This window comes from Protopterus annectens, chromosome 13.part0, assembly GCF_019279795.1.
Source record: "Protopterus annectens isolate FY-2018-M chromosome 13.part0, PAN1.0, whole genome shotgun sequence".
NCBI lineage: Eukaryota > Metazoa > Chordata > Ceratodontiformes > Protopteridae > Protopterus > Protopterus annectens.
Genome location: NC_056747.1, coordinates 293217491 through 293237793, shown reverse-complemented (window position 1 = coordinate 293237793; position 20303 = coordinate 293217491). Strand labels below are relative to the sequence as shown.

The window sequence follows — 20303 nt, the reverse complement described above, 5'->3', positions numbered from 1 at the left end:
CAGTGCGACAGGGGTATAAAAGAACCAGCCGACGCCATTTTCTTCAGTCTTTTTTGCCGCGCGGTGCCCGAAGCAGAAGCAGTTCGCAAGTGCCGGTCGGCCAGCTCCTGAAATTACGAAAACTTTGAAACCGAAGTCTTCTTTAAAGCTAAGTACCCCGTTGGGGAAACTTTTCTTGCCTCAGACCGATGTCAGACAAAGTTAACAATTGTATTTCTTGTGGGAAGCAAATACCGCATAAGGATTTCCATTCCCTCTGTATACCTTGTTTAGGCCCAGACCACGTCGCTTTTGTGCTACTTTCAATAAACGCACTATTAAGCGTCGGGTGGAGTTTGCCCAGCACTACTTTGGGAAAGCTTTTAACTATATAATGTCGTCGGAGACTCCGACTCCTGTTTTGTCCAAAAAACACAAGGACAAGGACCGACACGCGAGATCCGCGGCCTCCACCGACACCACGCCAAAACCGACTACACGTCGTCCGGTTCTCAGCGAGGTGCCTACGCAGCCCCTGACTACCGACGACGCTTCTCTGGCGGTGTCCTCTGTAACCGAGGCCGCAGGTTCCTCGGCCCACACCCCGACTACAGATACCGAAGCCACTGTTAGTGTTGAGCCTCATAATGTGGACAGGTCTACCTCCACCCATGGTGTCTTCAGGCCTTCCTCTTCCTTTTCCATCAAGGCCTTTACTAAGTCTAAATCAGTCATGCACTCCAAGAGACCTGCTGCACAGGGCCCATCTCCAGGTCCCATGCCTAAAAAGCAGATGCTTAAAATGGCTGAGGATTTAATTACTCTTATCAGGGGTTCCCAACCCCCACCGGACAAAAGACCCAGAGTGGAGGAAGAATCTCCCTCTTCTGATCAGGGCTTCATTATTTCAGAGCATTCTGATGAGGAGGAACATTCTTACTCCCCTTTTGAAGACTCCGATGCAGAGGAGTCCATTCCTTCTGTATTCCCCCCCCCCAGAGGATTACTCATTCGGGGAAACCTTGCATACCTTGAGGGAACACTTCCACTGGGAAGGCCAAGATTATTCAGATTCCAAGAAAAGGCTTAGGGAATTTCTTTTGCTACCTCAGCACAGGCCTCTGGCGATACCTCCTGTCTTGGACATACTTGATGATGTTTACTCGGAGGCCTGCCTTGATCCGGATTCCCTGCCTCCAGCCCCAGTCAAGCCTGATAGGTACTACAGAGTTCCTAACTCACACCAATTTCTTTACAAAAGCCATACTGCTGACCCTGAAACCATTTCTCAGGGCCCCAAGGGAATGAAGGCCTCTACTGCTAAAAATCCATTACCTTCCGAGAGAGATTCTAGATCCTTAGAAAGGTGGGGAAAAAAGGTATATACCTCGGCTACCCCTAGCCATGAGGGCTTTAAACTGTCAGTTCCATATGCTTAAATATCAACAGTTTCTGTTATCACAATTGAAAAGTAAAATGTCACAACCTGAACAACCAGATTTGAAGGAGTTGCAGGATATGATGCATAGTGCAGAACAAGTGGGTAAGCACACCTTACAATGTGGTTATGATGCTCTAGAGGCCTCAAGTAGAGCTGCTGTTACAGGATCAGTCATACGTAGACATGCCTGGCTTAGGGAACAAACCTTGCCTGATCATGTCAAAGCTAAATTACTAGATGCTCCTCTACAAAAGGATGTATTATTTGGTGCTAATGCTGAGGAGATATTAAGGAAAATGGAAGAAAAAGCTAAATCTATGCAAACTGTTAAAGATTTTCTACAGGTACAACCACCACGTTTTAGTAGAAATTGGCCTTCAAAAAATTGGTCCTTTCCAGCCACGGACAGACCCCAAAGAGGTAGATACAGGCGCCCAAGGGGCAGAGGACAATCACAAGGATCGTATAGAGGCAGACAATGGCAAACTCCAACACCAAGAGGTGGCGAAGATAGTTCATAGCAATACAGGAAGCAAACCCAATGACTTTCCCCTTTGCATGCCAAGCAAGGCTCAAATGGCAGCACCCTTAGGAGGAAAGCTGGCATTATTATCAAAAAATTGGCATATTGTCACAAAAGACAAATGGATCCTGGACATTATAAACAGAGGCTACAGATTTCATTTTCACACCCTTCCAAAAATGAGAGGCATGCCGAACCTGCCACACAATCAAAGGGCAGAGGCTCAAATACAAATTTCAAAGCTCATGGGCATGAAAGCTATTCAAGAGGTACCTACTCACGAACAAGGTCAAGGTTTTTATTCCAGACTATTCCTGGTGCCAAGGAAGGGAACAGATTGGAGACCCATTTTGGACTTATCCATCCTAAACACATTTCTACTCGTACCAAAATTCAAGATGCTCACTTTACAGCAGCTTCTTCCCATGCTGGGCAAGGGGTCTTGGCTGGTATCATTGGACCTCAAGGAGGCATACCTGCATGTCCCAATCAGACAAAGCTGCAGAAGATACCTCAGATTTCTTGCAGGTTCAATCCACTATCAATTCTCTGCATTGCCCTTTGGCTTATCTACTGCGCCCAGAGTATTCACAAAATGCCTGGCATCAGCAATTGCCTACTGCAGACTTCAAGGGATACAAATATACCCTTATTTGGACGACTGCCTGATCCAAGCGGACAGCAAACACATACTTCTGGAACATCTGGCTTATGTAACACGGTTATTGAATTCTCTGGGATACACAGTCAACAAAGAGAAATCCAGGCTAACGCCATGTCAGAAAATAATTTTCCTGGGTGCCAACTTGGACACAAACACCCAGATGGCCTATCTTGCGCCAGAGAAGCAGGGGCAACTAACTCAATACTTCAAAACACTAGCAAATTGCACCAGGCTTACTGCAAGGAAAATCCTGCAGGCTCTGGGATTCATGGCATCTTGTATTCTACTCATCCCATGTGCAAAGTTGCATATGAGGAAACTTCAGTGGTACCTAAAAAAACTATGGTCTCAACACAGCCACAGTTTGGAAACAATAATACCACTAATTCCATGTTTGCAAAAGGAATTTCTATGGTGGGCTCAAGCATGCCAAACAAACACAGGTCTACCATTCTGCAAGCCTCAAGCAAATCAAGTCATCACAACAGACGCCTCAGACTACACCTGGGGGGCGCACATGACAGACCGGTGCATTCAGGGCAAATGGTCCCAAAAGGAAAAGCACCTTCACATCAATCAAAAGGAGATGCTAGCAGTAATAAATGCTATTATAGCTTTCAAAGACCTTCTGCATCCAGGTCAACTATTAATAAAGACAGACAACACCACAGTAATGTGGTACATAAACAAACAAGGAGGAACACATTCATACCCCCTATGCAGGCTGGCCATGTCACTTTGGAACATGGCTCTGGAGTTGCACATCGAGCTTCAAGCACAGTACTTGCCAGGCATGGAAAACACCCTGGCAGACAACCTAAGCAGAAACATGACAGATCCACACGAATGGAAGTTGCATCCTCAAGTTTTTGCAGAGATAATCCCAGCGCGGGGAAGGCCAGACATAGATCTCGTTGCCTCCCACAAAAATCATCAATTAACAAAATTCTGCTCAAGGACATTTCATCCAAAGGCCTGGAGAGTGGACGCTCTGTCTTTCAGTTGGACAGCACTGACAGTTTACACCTTCCCACCTCTTCCTCTACTGCCCAAAGTGCTTTTAAAAGCAAGATTAGACAGACCAAAGATGATTCTGATTGCTCCAGTCTGGCCAAGACAACACTGGTACCTGCTCCTGAGGAGCCTGACGCATTCTCCTCCATTCTAATGCCTCTTCTTCTGACTCAGCACAGCTACAAAACTCTTCACGGTCAGCTGAAAACACTCAATCTGGCCGCATGGAAGATTCCTTAACATCACAACAGACCCTACTCTCCAAGGAGGTGCAGGATGTCATTTTGCAGGCCAGAAGGCCGTCTACTAGAAAAGCTTACTCCGCAAAATGGAAACGGTTTTGTGCTTGGAATGAGAAAAAGGGCCAGGATCCTGGAAAACTGAATTTGCCTCAAATATTAGCTGAGCTGCTAAGCAGTGGACTTTCATTCTCCTCCATCAAAATCCATGCATCAGCCATTTCTGCAGAATACAACACTGATCCATCTTTATTCTCTCACCCACTCTTAAGACAGTTCCTCAGAGGGGCTAAGAATATAAGACCTCCAAGGAAACAACCAATTCCTGCTTGGGATCTTAATTACATTCTAGAAAAGTTAACCTTGCCTCCTTTTGAGCCAGCTGCCTCAGCAGATTTGCAATATTTGTCCTGGAAAACAGCTTTCCTTCTGGCTATTACCTCAGCTCGTAGGGTCTCAGAACTACAAGCCCTCATGGCTGTGCAGCCCTTTATCATCTTCCATCAGGACAGAGTTTCCCTATGAACCAACCCGTCATTTATGCCTAAGGTGGTATCCAGGGTAGCTTTAAATCAGGCCATACACTTACCTACCTTTTACCCTAACCCTCAAAACAAAGGGGAAAGGCTGCTTCATTCCTTGGACATCCACAGACAGCTGCGTTACTATTTGGACAGAACAAAGCCTTTCAGAAAATCTGAACAACTCTTTGTGTCCTACGCTGCAGGAGCTCAAGGGAAGCCAATTTCCAAACAGACAATTTCAAAATGGATAGGCCACTGCATATGTTTTTGTTACTCTTTTCATGGTAAATCTGTACCTGCAGGCATCAGACCCCACTCCACAAGGGCCACAGCTACCTCTGCAGCCTTCCTCAGAGGAGTTCCTACCAAAGATATTTTGGAAGCAGCCACTTGGAGTTATGTGCATACCTTCACTAAACACTACCACCTACCTTTATACTCCAAAACTAGAGCAGGTTTTGCCACTGCAGTTTTGCAGGGCATTCTGGCTCCTCCCAGTTCCACCTAGTGCCTACCACCCCTTGCGTAGCTTTGGGATTCTACCCATCTGTAATGACTGCAGCTGTATGCACGATGAACATAGTACAGTTTTGTACCTACCATAAATGTAGATGTTCGAGTGCTAATACAGCTGCAGTCCAGGTTTCCCTCCCTCCTTCCCCTCTTGGGACAGGCCTAGTGATTACACCTCCTCATACAACCTGTTTGGGGTTATTCTTTTATGATGTATTTGCTTGCAACTACTGTTTTTTGAATATTTTGCATTGCATTTTATATATATATATATATATATATATCTAAAATTAGGTATTGCCTTCCTTCTGGGGGCACCTGACATCTGGGGCAAGAAAGACTGAAGAAAATGGCGTCGGCTGGTTTTTTTATACACCTGTCGCACTGACGTCAGGGAAGAAGCGACTACAACCGACGCCGGACCTAGACTTTGGAATTCGGCCGACCGAGGACCCGCCTGACGGCAGGAGAACCCATCTGTAATGACTGCAGCTGTATTAGCACCCGAACATCTACATTTATGGTAGGTACAAAACTGTACTTTTGTTGTCCATCTCGCCATTCATTCTTACAACCCCCCCACCTTCCCCCATCCAAGGACTTCTAGAGGACCTGGTGGTTACCTTTCTTCTTATACAAGAGCTCCTTTGACTCTCTTTGTTTTTTTTTTCCTTGACCTGGTATCATACCATTATATTAGTCCTTATTACTGTTAGCAGCAAACAAGATCTGGGGAATTGCAGCACTGCTTCATGGGATACCTATCTTAGCATGAGCCAAGTTTGAGACTTCCAGCTGGTGTATTCGTCCGAGTCAGCTGCAAACCCATCCAAGTAAGAATGAATGGCGAGATGGACAACAAACATGGAACGCTATGGTAAGTACATACCTTCTTTTTTTAAGTGCATCACAGTGCTATATAAAACAAAATGTTTTAATTTTTACGGCCTTTGTGACACAATTATTTAAAAATTTTGCTTTCTCAGGAATCCCTGAAAAAATGACGTTTTTGCCAAACAATGTGTTACCAATTAGAAGGTAGTAAGGAGTAAAATTTGAGGACAGAAAGATGCTGTGGTGCAGCAAAAATAAGTGTCCCACTGTAAGTAGGTAGATAGTACAAGGCAACAGTATGTGAATTTTTTTTCTGCTGCAGTGAGCTATCAATCACAGCAGCAAGCAGCTCAAATTACTTTTGCCACTTTGCTAGATAGGAAGGGGAGTTGTTCAGGGGGAGAGGGGAGATGAGTTTAAGGACTACAACTTAGGCATAACAAAAGAATGAAAACTGACCACTTTAGAAAGAAAAAGTAACAAGCACTGAGAATACTGTTCTGTGTGATTATCCACGTTTGTCTTTTAAGTAGTCGGTGAAAAGCAAGAAATGGTAATTAAACCTGACTGTCTAAAAGAAAGCAGTGTATGTGTAAAAACACATGTAAAGTCAGTGTGATGACAGGAGCTTAGGGGTTATAGTGTAATATTTTAAAACCAAACTGCATTGTGGGATACGCAGAGGTAGACTAAAAAAATCAAGATGCCAGACCCCAGGTGGGCAGACACTGAAATTACATTTAAAAGTATAAATTAAAAAAAAAGTACATAGAGTCCAAAAGTGGTGTTAAAATGTAGGAAACATCAAGAAATGATAAAATAAAAATGTTTTTTTTTTCAGTTGGTGGGTGTGGGCGGCACAGTGGTGCAGTGGTTAACATTGTCGCCTCACAGCAAGAGGTTCTCCGGTTCGATTCTCGGCTGGGGTGCCTTCTGTGTGGAGTTTGCATGTTCTCCCTGTGTTCGCGTGGGTTTCCTCCGGGTACTCCGGTTTCCTCCCACATTCCAAAGACATGCATCTGGAGCATTTTCTCCCCGGGCCTCCGCTGAAAACAGGCTCTGTGGAACCTAGTCGGACATTCCCGGTCAACAAATGTAAAATAAATAAAAAATAAAAAAAAATAGTGTGACCTTGCATTTGCATTCAGAGTAACTAGAGATCTGCCTGTAGAACTTAAAGTGATGTCCATGCTTAACTGAGCAGTCATAACTTCCCCAGGCTACATTTGCACCCCCCCCCCCCCCCCCGTGATATCCAACTTCAGTTATCTCTAGTTTACCAATTTCTAACTGCTGCTGAAGGTGTTACTGGGGTCCTCTTGTCTCCTGGCTCCTTAGTTTGTTTCAAGTTGGCCAAATCATATTTCCTTTCTCCCCTTGGCAAGTGTTGTTAGAATTCTTTATCACTAGCATTATTCCTCTTTCATTGGAAAGTAAGACTTTAACTAAACCATAAAGAAATGTTAGTAGCAGTAAAGTAAAATGGTCCCTAATAAACAACATATGAATTCCAAACTGTAAAAGAACACATTGTAGTGGTTTGGGCTAAAACTGCTGTAGTATCAGTGGTAGTGGTAGTGATAGTGCTGTTGTCAGCTGTAGACTCCATCAATGAGTAAAAACATTTAACAAGATTTAAATATTCATTACAAACTTATCACATGACTTAAACACCCCAGTCAGAAGTTGTCAGTAGCACAGTTTAAAAGCCAGTATCTCACATTTAATAAAAAAGATATGTACAATCATAAATGTTTTAATTTCCTAGTAGCTCGTACTAGTCTGTAATTTACAACTTGATTTAATCCTGGCTATCTTACAGCATTCAGTTTTACTTGTCACTTATGGTGTTCTAATTCCAAAAAACATCATTTATTTTCTGTCCTCTAAACTGAGGGACAACTTCGTCAGTCACATCAAACCAAAACTTTAACTTGTCTGCATACTAAAGTTTTCCTAATAAGAGAGTTGTTGTATCTTTTTTCCCTTATGTTTCATGCTTGACATTAAGTCAGGGTTACTTGAGAGGAACGTACAATTGCACTGTTTGTCTTATCTACCCTGTTGTTTGTAAGCTGTATGGATGGGATGTCAGGGTACACTCTGATCTGGGGGACATCAAGTCTGGTACTTTAGAGTTGTGTTTTGTTGGCTTCTGATGATAACCTCTTGGCTTCAAGTTACTGTGTCTTCCAGCATGCATTGGAGCAGCGTTCTGTTGATTTTGAAGTGGTTGGAATGTAATCTCTACTTCCAGGTCTGAATTCATGACTGTCTCCTTGAAAAGAGTGGATTGTTTTCACAGGTAATGGGGGCAAGCAGCCTGAGGTGCAAGAATAATGCCATTGACATAGAGGGTTAAAGCCATGACGGCAACCATTGACCCAGATTCAACTAGTGGCTCATCAGGCCATCACTAATTGGCTGCTTGTTGAGATTTCCAATGATCAGCTGCACTCATAGAATGCATAGGGATTCATTTGATTGCAGATAATATGATGGCTGATGAGCATTGGAAGGAAAAAGAGGGGAAAACTGTTATGGGTTTTTGCATCTTCGCAGTTGTTGTGTGAACCGATTTATAGGTTGAAGTCAGTATTTGTCCCATCTTCATCTGTGGTCGTGAGCATCGGGTAGTGATTGAAGAGGTGAGATAACAGAAATTAAATTCTTTCGTAAGATAGCTGAGTTGGTATGGCTGCCTGTTAAAGTATGAAAAGTTCAGCTGTCTGTGAGGATCTCAGAGTACAAACACTGTTCCTGTGTGTTGAAAGGAGTCTGTTGAAGTGGTTTGGCCACCTTCTGTAGATGTCCCTGGATACTTCACATGGGAGGTGTACCAGGTATGAGCCACTTAGAGGAGGCCCTGGGGCAGACCAAGGACAACCTTGAAGGTATTGTATCTCTCAGCTTGTCTGAAATACCTGGGGATTGCAGTGGATGAGGCATATACTGTTGTCAAGGATAGGGAAGCATAGTCTGTCCTGCTGCCACTGCAGTCCTCACCATGATAAGTGGTTTAGAATTTGGAAGGAAGAATGGATATTTTGAGCATGCTGTGCTCCCATGCTTCATACTGACAGCTGTGCTGAGTGCCCCACATTCATTGTCAGGTCTCCCAGTCCCTCCTGCAGTTATAACCCTGGACTTTAACCTGCTTTTTTGACAACAAGGCCCAGCATGGAACCTAAAGAAGTCAAGGGGGAGTGCTGTCCAACATCTGTCGGGGGGGGGGGGTCTCTTTAAAGCATACCCTGGTTTCCTGCTGTCCCCCAGTTGCGCAGTCATGTCATGAGGGGCAGGCATGTGGTAGGAACGTATAGTGTCTCATGCCTCCTCTGTTAACTAAGTTCCCACCATAATGCTCCCCTGTAGATTACACCCTTGCTTGCTCAAATCACAGTCTCCACCAGAGATGTAATGGGGAACTCCCTCATGACTGCCCCCCTGTCTGAGATAGACACACCTCCATCCCTCCTTGCCAATCTGTTGGTCGTCTGAAACTGTAATCAAATCTGGGTTGGCTGGCCTCTAGTCAGGGTTTTATCCCTGTATGCCACTAGAGCACCTGAAGAATGGATATTATTGAATTATGATAGCCATGTTTAAGCATGATGTCTTGAATAAAGTTATCCTTGAGGTCTGTTGCAATATGAGCACACCTTTTAGTATTTTAGTTCTTTTTTTGCTTTTGTTTACAGGGAAAAAAAAAAACAGAGTAAAAGATTATTATGTTTAATGTTTTTATTATTATGGTTTCTTAGACTGCGAGTCCAAGATGAGTCTAGAGAGGAGCCTGGTTCAACAGTTAGTAGATCTCCAGAACAACAGGCTGATGCAGAAGAGAGAAATACAGAGGACGAGGACAAAGAAGAACAGGAGGAGGAGGAAGAAGGAGAGGCCGTCTTGATGGAAGAGGATCTCATTCAACAGAGTTTGGATGAGTATGATTCAGGGCGTTATTCCCCACATCTCCTGATGCCCAATGAATTGCCACTCGATAGCCATGTTGTAGATCCTGAGGAGGACTTGGAAAGATTAATGCTCGCTCGAAAGCAGTTACAAGTCACAGGTATTCTTGAGAATTTTCAGTGTTTTTTAAGATATTCATAAAAAGCTCTGCATCAGTACAATTCTTTTTCATTAATTTGATATTTATGAAGTTTACTGTAGTATCTTGTAGACAGTTAAATCAGCTTTTCATCTTCATCTAAGGTGGTAAGTGGTTGCAGGGGTAATTTGTGGATCCGTGTCAGTTCATGTAATGCCATACAAGGGTAACACAATGTAAGGCCAGCTACAATTAGAACCTCCAGTAAGCACATGCTTGATTGTTTCACCAGAAGTAAAATGGAAGAAAGGTACAAAACAAGAGTTTGTTTGAAAAAGCAATTTTTGAGCAGTTGTTGCATGCACTCAGTGAGATGACATGGTGGCTGTATGCACAGACTCCTGCTGTTTAACATACTGCCATAGTTTACTGACCTTGTACATCTTTTCCCTATAGTTGATCCATGTGTCATTGACTCCAGTGATTTTGGATCCAACTCATCTGACTCCGGTCCTGTTGGACCCGATGTCGGAGTCTTGGGGCCGAGAAATTGGGTGGACAGATCCATTGTTTCAATCCGAGATGTCAGCCTTTGAGACTTCAACTCTAATTTCCTTCTTGTTACCGACCAGTCAGTCAGATCAAAGGATTTCACCCAGGATGCTTTCACGCTCCGTGTTTGGAGAGTTGGATCCAACCATGGGTGTGGTATCTTTGGATCCCGTGGAGGTTGGAACTGCTTTCTGAGCACTGGGGTGGATCATTTCATCATGCAAGGTGACTCCATGGGTTTCTGCGACTAAGGTTCCACCCCATGACCCTTATTCTTTGGGTTTGACTTCTCAAAGGTGCCATCTGGACAGATTCATTCCGTAGACTGCAAACTTCATGTGTTAGCGCAAAGACATTCATTGGAACTCTAGGAGACTCACCCCCTTAGCCACCTAAGAAGAAGGCTTGCAAGAGGAAGCATCTAGATGTAACAATGGAGTCATTCACTTTAGATGCAGATTCAGATGATGGAAAGAGCTCCCCACAATCCCCTCCCAAGAATATTTATTTTGGAGAGATCCTGGAGTTCTGAGACAGAGGGGATCTTGGCCAACCGAACCCCACAGTCAGGATGAAGCAGTATGGTTTGAAGAGTAAGGAATGATTTCCCTTTGCATCCTGAGTGGTCCCTCCCACTGACACGTTGGTGGAGTTAGTGATGAGGAAATCATTGCAGGAACCTGACACATGTGAATTGGTCCATAATAAGCCTGACAAAACACTAGACCTCCTAAAGTCCAGCCTTTCTTGGCAAACACTCCCCGGTAGACTCCATCGTAATTATCATAGCCACCAGGAGAGAGTTGTCTGAAGATTTCATCTATCCATCAACCTAACAAGGAGTCCCATGCTATTGATAGACTGAGGAAGTGGACTTATGCTTCTTGCTCCTTTTCTGGGCTGTGAAGAATGCCATACAAGGTCATGGAGAGATCTCGCTCATCAAGCCCCATCTTCTCTGAAGAACCCCATTACCCCAGAGTCACAGAAGCAACTCCAAGCCACTCTGTCGACAATGTCTAATATCCCCAACATCTCCATGTGCCTGTTACATAATGTGGTAGATGGGGTGGCGAGAGCAGCTGGAGTGGGCATCACCATGAAATGCCACATGTGGCTGTATTTGTGTGATTTTGCCGACAACTTTAAATAGTCCTTCACAAACACCCCTTTTGAAGGAACTGCCTAACTTGTTTTCACAATGAAAGAAAGGATGCAGAATGGTGAGCAGGATAACGAGATCCTGTCTGTGGTAGGAATGAAGTTTAAGACCCCACAGAGCACTTTGAACAAGAACAAAAAAGGGCCTCATTCGCTTTGGTTTCGTAAATCTTAACATCAGTATGTCTCCTATTCTGACAAAGGTGGACAAGGCAGAGGAGGCCATTTCAATGGACACAGGCCCAGAGGTCAGGGAGGTCTGCAGAAGCAGCAGTACTGTGAGCCCTTGTCTGACAGACTCCTCCACAATCCCTGAAGGTTTTCCTGACTGCTTCCCTCTGGAGGCAGTCAGGGGACGCATATCTTTCCACCCTCATTGATGGTTTAACATCACAAGAAAAATGGGTAAGAGGGATTGTATCCAGAGGTTACCGAATTCCATTTTTGGAACTTCCCCTCATGCCCTCTTTCTCCTTGGCTGGATGTCACACCCAGTCACGTTTTGGACCAGTCAGATACAGTTTCTCCTCCTCAAACTTTACCTGAAGGAACCCCTTTGGCTCCACAATCCACTGCCAGATCTCATCACTCCTTTGATTGGTGAACCTCACCTGGACAGTTCCAATCTGAAACTAACCGCATGGTTTCTCCAGTTCCAGTGATGGCAACGGATACTTCCCTTCCTGCTGATGTAGTCCACATCCTTGCAGCTTCCAAGAAATCTTCTACACTTAGGATGTATCCCAGTAAATGAAAAATGTTTGCATTATGGGAGGATTCTTGCAACACAGAACCATTTTTTGGCATCTGTAGAAGATGTACTATGTTCTGGTTTTTTTTGTCTTCCATGTTTTCTTCTGGGTCTTCTGTACTATGAAGGTACAGTTAGCAGCTATTTCCTCCTTCCACAGTGGCTTTTAGGACTCTTCTCTGGCTTATCATAAGTTATGTAAAAGTTTTTCTAAAAGTTACCTTCCATTTGTGGCCTCCCATAAAAGATCCTGCTCCACCATTGGACTTAAACTTTATGTTGGAAGCACAGTCCAAGCCTCCATTTTAGCCGTCCGCATCTGCAGAGTTAGACTTCTTATCTTATTAAAATATTCTTTAAGTGGTTGTCACTTCAGCTGCCAGGATTTCAGAACTGCACACCTTATACTCTGTTCCTCCTTGCATTGTATTTCATAAGGATAGCGTTACCTTGAACCAATCCCTCCTTTCTTCCAAAAGTGCCTTTTTAGACTAACATTTCACACGCCATACATATCCCAATGTTTTCCTGTGCTTCCAAAATGAAGAAGAGTATATTTTACATACATTGTGTGTAACCAGGTAGCTTTATTTCTACCTTCATAGAACAGTGTCCTTTAGTAAAGGTGAACATTTGATGTTATGTGATCCTATCTCGCCTACATTCTGACTGATGGGTTCGGAGCCGATCCCTCGGCTCCGACTCGGCACGCTTATGCCAAAGAGCGAAGTCTCTTATTGGCTGAGCTTACTATATCCCAGGATGCACCACTACCAGTCCCCCAGATCTCGTTTGCCGCTAACTAGCAAAGACGTGGTCTCGAGCTGGCTGAGCTAAGTAGTGTCTTTTCACTAACTTTTTATGTCAGAAATTTGCTATTTCTTTAACAAAAAGCTGTTTTAACAGCTACTCTATGCTTTTGTGTGTGTTTTGAAAATTTTTTTTGTGGAAAATTTGTGTGTGATTGGTGTTTGTTCTGGCTACAGGCCTCCTTGATCTGTAGGGCCTTCCCTGTCAGTCAATCCCTTTTGAACCTTTAGGGGTTCTTGGATTCCCTTAGATATATTCACTGTTGTATGTCTTCAGTTGGCTTTAATTTAATTGCGGTCTGTCATTCTTAACGGCAAGTTAATCTTTGTAGTGTCAGTCTATTTCAAAAGAGTTTTGTCTGTGAGAGAGTTACTGAGTTCTACTTATAATGTCTCAGGCTCCTAGGCCTTCGGGCTTTAAGAAGTGCACTAAATGTAGTTTTAAAATGTCTATCACGGATGACCACTCTCTCTGTGTATATTGTTTGGGCGCCAAGCATTTGCAGGAGTCCTGCAGCGTGTGTCACGCTTTTTCCTCGAGGGTCCTCCAAGAGAGGAAAAATAAACTTATATTGAAAGGCCTTATAAAACCCTCTTTTGAGGAAGCTTTAGCATCCTCTCCTTCTCCTGCTAAAAAGAAAAGGGCGTCGGCTCCGACCAGTCCGTCGGACCCGACCGCCAAAAGACATAGGCAGGCTTCTCCTTCGGCTCCAAGGACTTCGGAGCCGAGGGCGGTCTGCCTCGATGCCTCCAGTCTCGACTCCTCTGGCTTCGAGCCGATGGCTGGAGCATCGAGGCGGGTCACCTTCATCGGCTCCACTGATCTCGGAGCCGATGAAGGTTGTCCGCTCAGACACTTCCTCCTCGGCGCCTAAGTCCTCCTCGGCACCGATGGAAACTGGTTTGTGCATTCCTTCGGCGCCGATAGTTATCGAGTCTCCTCGGAGCCGGTCCCCTAGCCCCTTGGGGCTGTTGGAGAGGCCAACTCGAACCCGTTCGGTCTCCTCTAGGTCATCGAGGATGTCAGATTCGGACATAGACAGGGTGCTCCAAAGACTGTTCCAGTCCCCAGTCTTTCAAAAATTTGTTTCGACTCCAACCCAATTGGCTTCGGAGCCGATAGCCCATTCCATTGCCATTCCTCCTCCGACCGCTTCGGCTCCGTCGGAGCAGGTGCTGTTGGAGCCGGTGGAGATCCTAGGGTCGGCTCCGACCCTTACTCCAACCCCGGCCTTCGGGTCCGAGTTTGGCACACAGACTTCTTCGGCCGGACCCGGGGGTGACATTTCGGGACCAATGCTGTCGGTTCCGAGCCTCCCTCTCGGCGCTTCGGCTGCGGGACTTCCGTCTGCTATCATGGCTCCGGGGACCGGACACTCCCAGGATTCTGGGGGTCCGGCTTTCAGAGCTATGAGGAGTGCCTTGGCCAAGTCTTCTTCGGCCATCTCTATGGCTTTACCGGCACCTTCCCTGGGCATGGAGACTGGGTCTTTGGCAGTTCCCCTGTCCCTAGGCAGCGGAGCCCCGGGGCCTGAGGTTACCCCCACTGGGGGTTCTCCTCCTCCTGAGGGTTCTTCGGAGTTGTCTTCAGAGGAGCCCCCAAGGAAGAGATCGTGCAAGAGGAAGCATGTGGACTCCCCCGAGTCTCTTACATCGGACACTGATCTTGATGATGCGGAGGGGTCCCCAAAGTCGTCCTCGGATGATGTCTCATTCGCAGACATTTTAGAGATCCTTAAGCAACGAGGCGGCTAGATATCCAAACCCCCCTCTGCTGATGAGTCAGTGCTTCTCAAGGCCTTTGGGGCTCAGCCCTCCGCCTCCTGGGTGTCTCCGCCCTTCGACGAGCTCTTGGATTTGGTTTGTCGGAGGGCGTGGGAACATCCAGATACTGTGGAACCAGTGCCTTCTCGCCCTAACAAATTTTTGTCTGCCCCACCCGAGAAGGAGTTCTTGACGAAAGCGTGGCTGTAGATGCCATGGTGGTGGCATCTGCTACACAACAGGACGTGGCAGAGGCTTCAACGTCCGTCCATCCTCCTAATAAGGAGTCTAGGAGCATGGACCGCACGGAAGCGCACCCTGACTTCAGCGGCCTTTACTCTAAGGTCCCTGAATTATTTGGCACATTTTACCAGGCTACAGAGGGATCTGGTCAAGGAGCTGTCAGATTCCCTCTCAGGTAACCTACCTGAGCAGCTAGCCCAGTCGGTTAGCTCTCAGTTGGCTATCCTTACCTCGATTTCTAACTCGTCCATGAGGCTCATTTCATATGCGGCCGAAGGGGCGGGCAGAGCGGCAGGCACAGGGGTAGCTCTACGGAGACAAGCTTGGCTCCGTTTGTGTCATTTCGCGGAGGCCTTCAAGTCTTCCTTCGCCGACGCTCCCTTTGATGGGTCCTCTCTGTTTGGACCTAAGGTAAAAGACACTCTTACCCGCTGTGAGCAAGAGGGAAAAACTTTATCTGCCGTAGGTGCACGTTATTCCACTCCCTTTCGGCCTTATCCCAAGGCTAAAAGAGGAGGGAAGATGTGGTTCTGCAAATCACAGAAGTTTTTTCCTCAACAGCAGGAAGATTCCCCTTCCAGAGGCAGAGGACGGGGAAATTTTTCTGGGAGACGCCGTCCCAGAGGCGGCAGAGGGCCCGCAATTCTGGAGACCGCGAGTCCTTTCGTGGCTCTTCAGCCTCCCACACTTCATGAGGGATTGCCCGGCTGTGCTGCTCGAGCCAGTCGGGTGCCGTTTTGCCAAGCACCTAAAAGCCTGGGAGTCTATCACTCAGGACAGATGGGTGCTTCGGATTATTGCCGGAGGTTACACCATTCCCTTCACACACTCACCCCCACCGTCCAAAAATCCCGGACCCACCACCCAGTCAAAGGGAAATTGCAGCCGCAGAAGCTTCAAAGCTGCTAGAAAAAGGAGTCATCCAACTGGTCCCCACAGACCAGATCGGATCCGGAAATTACTCAAGGTTCTTTTAGTGCCAAAAGACAGGGGACCTGAGACCAATATTGGATCTCAGCAAACTAAACCAGTCCGTCATGAAGTCCAAATTCCGAATGGTCATTTTACAATCCATTCTCCCATTGTTGGAGAAGGATGTTTGGATGTGCTCCATAGATCTCAAGGACGCCTATTATCACATACCGATACATCAGGCGTCCAGGAGGTATCTGCGCTTCAGCCTGGGAGACAGTCATTTCCAATTTTGTGCACTGCCCTTTGGTCTCACCACAGCCCCCAGGGTGTTCACCAAGTGTTTGGCAGTAGTGACTGCTCACCTGAGGAGTCTTGGATTCCAAGTGTTTCCCTATCTGGACGACTGGCTCCTGACTGCCACCACCAGGCATCTTCTAATAGACAACCTAAAAGCCACCATCTCCCTGGGTGCTTCCTGGGAATTACATTCAATTGGTCAAAGTCTGTCTTGCTGCCCTCTCAGCGCATAAGATTCATAGGAGCAGAGATAGACTCAAAATTGATGCGCATCTTCCTTCCTACCGAAAGGATTCAAACTTTACAAGGTCAAGTCCAAGCCCTGCTTCCAAGATCCAAAGCCCCAGCCAGGATGGTCCTGCAACTTTTAGGTTCGATGTCTGCCACGGTTCTCCTAGTTCCACTGGCAAGATTGCACATGAGGATTCTTCAGTGGCTGTTATCGACACAATGGTCTTTTCAGAATCTCCCCCTCAATCATCTCATTCTGATTACAGAAACGTGCAAACGGGACCTCCGCTGGTGGCTTCAGCCATCCAATCTGAATCAGGGAAGACCTTTTGTTATTCCCTCCGTGGCCACCCTCACAAGGGATGCCTCCCAGACAGGGTGGGGGGGGCATTGTCTGGGCAGGTTAGTTCAGGGTTCTTGGCTTCCAGACGAAACCTTTCTCCATATCAATGTATTGGAAATGAGGGCTGTACTTCTGTCCCTACAGGCCTCCACAAGTTTCTCCCTCAAGGCATTATCGCTATCCACACAGACAACATGTCGGTGGTCTGGTATCTAAACAAACAAGGAGGGACCAGATCTTACCCCCTTTGCAGAGAGGCCATGAGGGTGTGGGAATGGGCTGTAGCTACCAACCGTTTCCTGGTAGCGACCCACATTCCAGGGAAATCCAATATATTGGCAGACAGATTAAGCAGGACGATTCTCTCTCCTCACGAGTGGTCCCTGAACGAAACAGTAGCAGCTCAGGTTTTCAGAAGATGGGGACCCCGTGCTGCGACCTGTTTGCAACACCACAAAACACAAAGTGCAAAAGGTTCTTTTCCTTGACTCAGCGTCAGGGGGAGGCAGCTACGGATGCTCTAGCCCAACCTTGGCCAACAGGACTACTTTATGCCTTTCCTCCGGTTCCACTCCTCCCCAAAGTCATCCAGAAAGCTTCCCAATTGGGGTCCACAATGATACTAATTGCTCCGCACTGGCCTCGTCAGGTATGGTTCCCCTACCTAAAGAAACATGCTCTGGACGGTCCTTGGTTTTTGGATCTAACTCCGGACCTGCTGATTCATCAGTCGGGACGACAACACCAGTCCCTTCACACTTTGAAATTAACAGCTTGGCTCCTCCACTTCCGACTTTAGTCAGAAATCACACCTTAGACCCGGAAGTTATTCACATTTTATCTTCGGCCCACAAACCCACCACTAAGAAATTGTACCTCAGTAAGTGGAAGAGGTTTGCTATCTGGGCTCAACTCAAGGGCTTAGACCCTATTACTGCCCCGATACCAGAGGTCTTGAAATTTTTAACATCCTTGTTTACTCAAGGATCTTCAGTCTCTACTATTAAAGTCCAACTAGCAGCTATCTCCAAATTTCACGAATCCATAGATCCACCGTTGATGAGCAGCAGATTATGTAAAACTTTCATTAAAGGTGCTGTGCTGTTAAGACCCCCAGTTTTTCATCCTGCGCCTTCGTGGGATCTTGATTTGGTACTTCGCGTCTTAACATCTTCCCCTTTCGAACCGGCTGCTACATGTGAGTTAAAATATCTGTCTTGGAAAACTGCCTTCTTAGTTGCAATTACCTCTGCAAGAAGAGTTTCAGAACTTCAAGCCCTATCTATCAAACCACCGTACTTGATTTTTCACAAGGATAGAGTATCACTTAGGCCTAATCCATCTTTTGTTCCAAAGGTTTGTTCTAATCTCTGTCTCCAACAATCTCTAGAGCTACCAGTTTTCTTTCCAAAATTCTCAAATGAAGCGGAATACACCTTGCATAAATTGGATGTTCACAGGCAATTGCACTTCTATCTAGACAGGACTCAACAAATTCGAAAAACAGACCAATTGTTTGTGTCCTTTTCAGATAATAAATTGGGTAAAACCGTCACTAAAGCTACTATCTCCAAATGGATTAGAGATTGCATAACTCAGGCTTATTCCTCTTCAAATAAGCAACTTACAACATCTATCAAAGCTCACTCTACCAGAGCTATGGCTACTTCTATTGCTTTTCATTCCAAGCTCGCTATTTCTGAGATTTGTGCTGCGGCTACTTGGTCCAACCCGCACACTTTCATTTCCCACTATAAATTGGATGTGGCATCTAAAGGGCGAGCATCATTTGGTTCCACGGTACTCAGGAGTGTTTTCCAGTGAGCCACCCAGGATTCAGGTGCTAGGACGCTGTCCCATCAGTCAGAATGTAGGCGAGATAGGATCACATAACATCTTTTAGTTATGTACTCACCATAACTTCAGATGTTTGGGATCCATCTCTACATTCCTAATACCCACCCTCCTTCCCCTGCCTTGGAGATCAGAAGAGATTGAACGGTTTTGAGTTCTACTGTTTTTTATCTTGTTTCATCTGACGATGTTATATAAGCAGCGTGTGTGTGTGTGCATGTATGCGGACAAACTAGATCTGGGGGACTGGTAGTGGTGCATCCTGGGATATAGTAAGCTCAGCCAATAAGAGACTTCGCTCTTTGGCATAAGCGTGCCGGAGCCGAGGTCGGCTCCGAACCCATCAGTCAGAATGTAGGCGAGATGGATCCCAAACATCTGAAGTTATGGTGAGTACATAACTAAAAGTTTGTATCCTTTACACAAAACAAATTGGGCAAGAAGGTGTCTAGGATTTCCTTGTATAGATGGTTGTCTGATTATATTTCTTTCACGTATACTTCTCAAAATAAATCCTTGCCCTACTAGCCCAACGTTGTTCATTTTGAGCCATGATAACATCCACAGCTCTCTGTGCTTGGATGACACTTGTCAGGCTGCTGTTTGGTCTTCAGCTCTTACCTTTGTCAAGGATTACAAGTTGGACTGTATTTTCAGAACCAGAGTTTCCTTTGGGGCTTCCATGTCACTCATTTTGTATCGGATGGACTAGGATGAAAGGATGTACTATTATGGTAAGTACGTAACTTTTATTTTTATAACCCCTTAAGGGTTTAGCTGTTTTCAGTTCTTCCAGTTCCTAATGTTTCATGTGATAGTTTAGTGAAATAGTCTCAGATTTTGATGGCAGTAAAAGATTGCTTAGCCCATCTTGTATGCCATTTCTGACTTTGCAATGGGCAGTCTTTGGCATTTTCTTCTTTTATTATCTCCAGGTTAGCCACAGTTCTGCAGTATCTCTTCTTCTTTCACTTGGGGGCACTTGTGACTGCAGTCAGTGCATGTTTTATAGTTACGTGACAGGCAACGAGGAAGCTTATGCTCTGTGCTATTCAATTGTTTTCTTTTGCTTGCATAATGCAAATTTCTGTTCTAACAGTGATTTGTTTTTAAAAGTGCTTTTGACGTGTAAATTGGTAATGCCTTCCAGGTGTTTCTGCAGTCATTGGATCTGTAGCCAAGATCTGCACTGACACTGTTTTTATTGTCTGGGAAAGGAGCACAACATGTAAACACTGGCAAAATGCCATTGCTTCACTTTAGCCACTAGCAGAACATGAGGGGAAAGGTTTGAGGTTTACATCAGCTCCTTAAATATGGTGGCTGTGAATGGTTCTCATTCTCAGCATGTAAGGGTCAGCTTGTGAGTCCCTCAGTATAGTCTTGTGTCTGTGTCAGACTGCTTGGAGAAGATAAATGAATCAGAAGTCAGATTGGATAATAAGTACCTCCTGTAAAGCTCAACCTCAAGGCAGCCTTGCATTCAGTGAGAATTCAGTTGTAAATTTTCAGATGGCAAGGAGTCAAGGCAATACTAATTATCAACTGACAGTGAGAGGTACATCTGGAAAAGGCACCCTTCCTCCACATGTGCAATTTAT

General features: G+C 45.5%; 1 protein-coding gene across 1 annotated transcript in view; it reads left to right on the top strand.

Annotated features, from left to right (window-relative positions):
* Nucleotides 1–20303, top strand: part of CACTIN (cactin, spliceosome C complex subunit) — a 710497-nt gene that overhangs the window by 603962 nt on the left and 86232 nt on the right. Inside the window, exon 9 of the mRNA XM_044053865.1 lies at nucleotides 9496–9803. Within this exon, the coding sequence (XP_043909800.1) occupies nucleotides 9496–9803 (308 nt within the window). The remainder of the gene's footprint in view (nucleotides 1–9495; nucleotides 9804–20303) is intronic.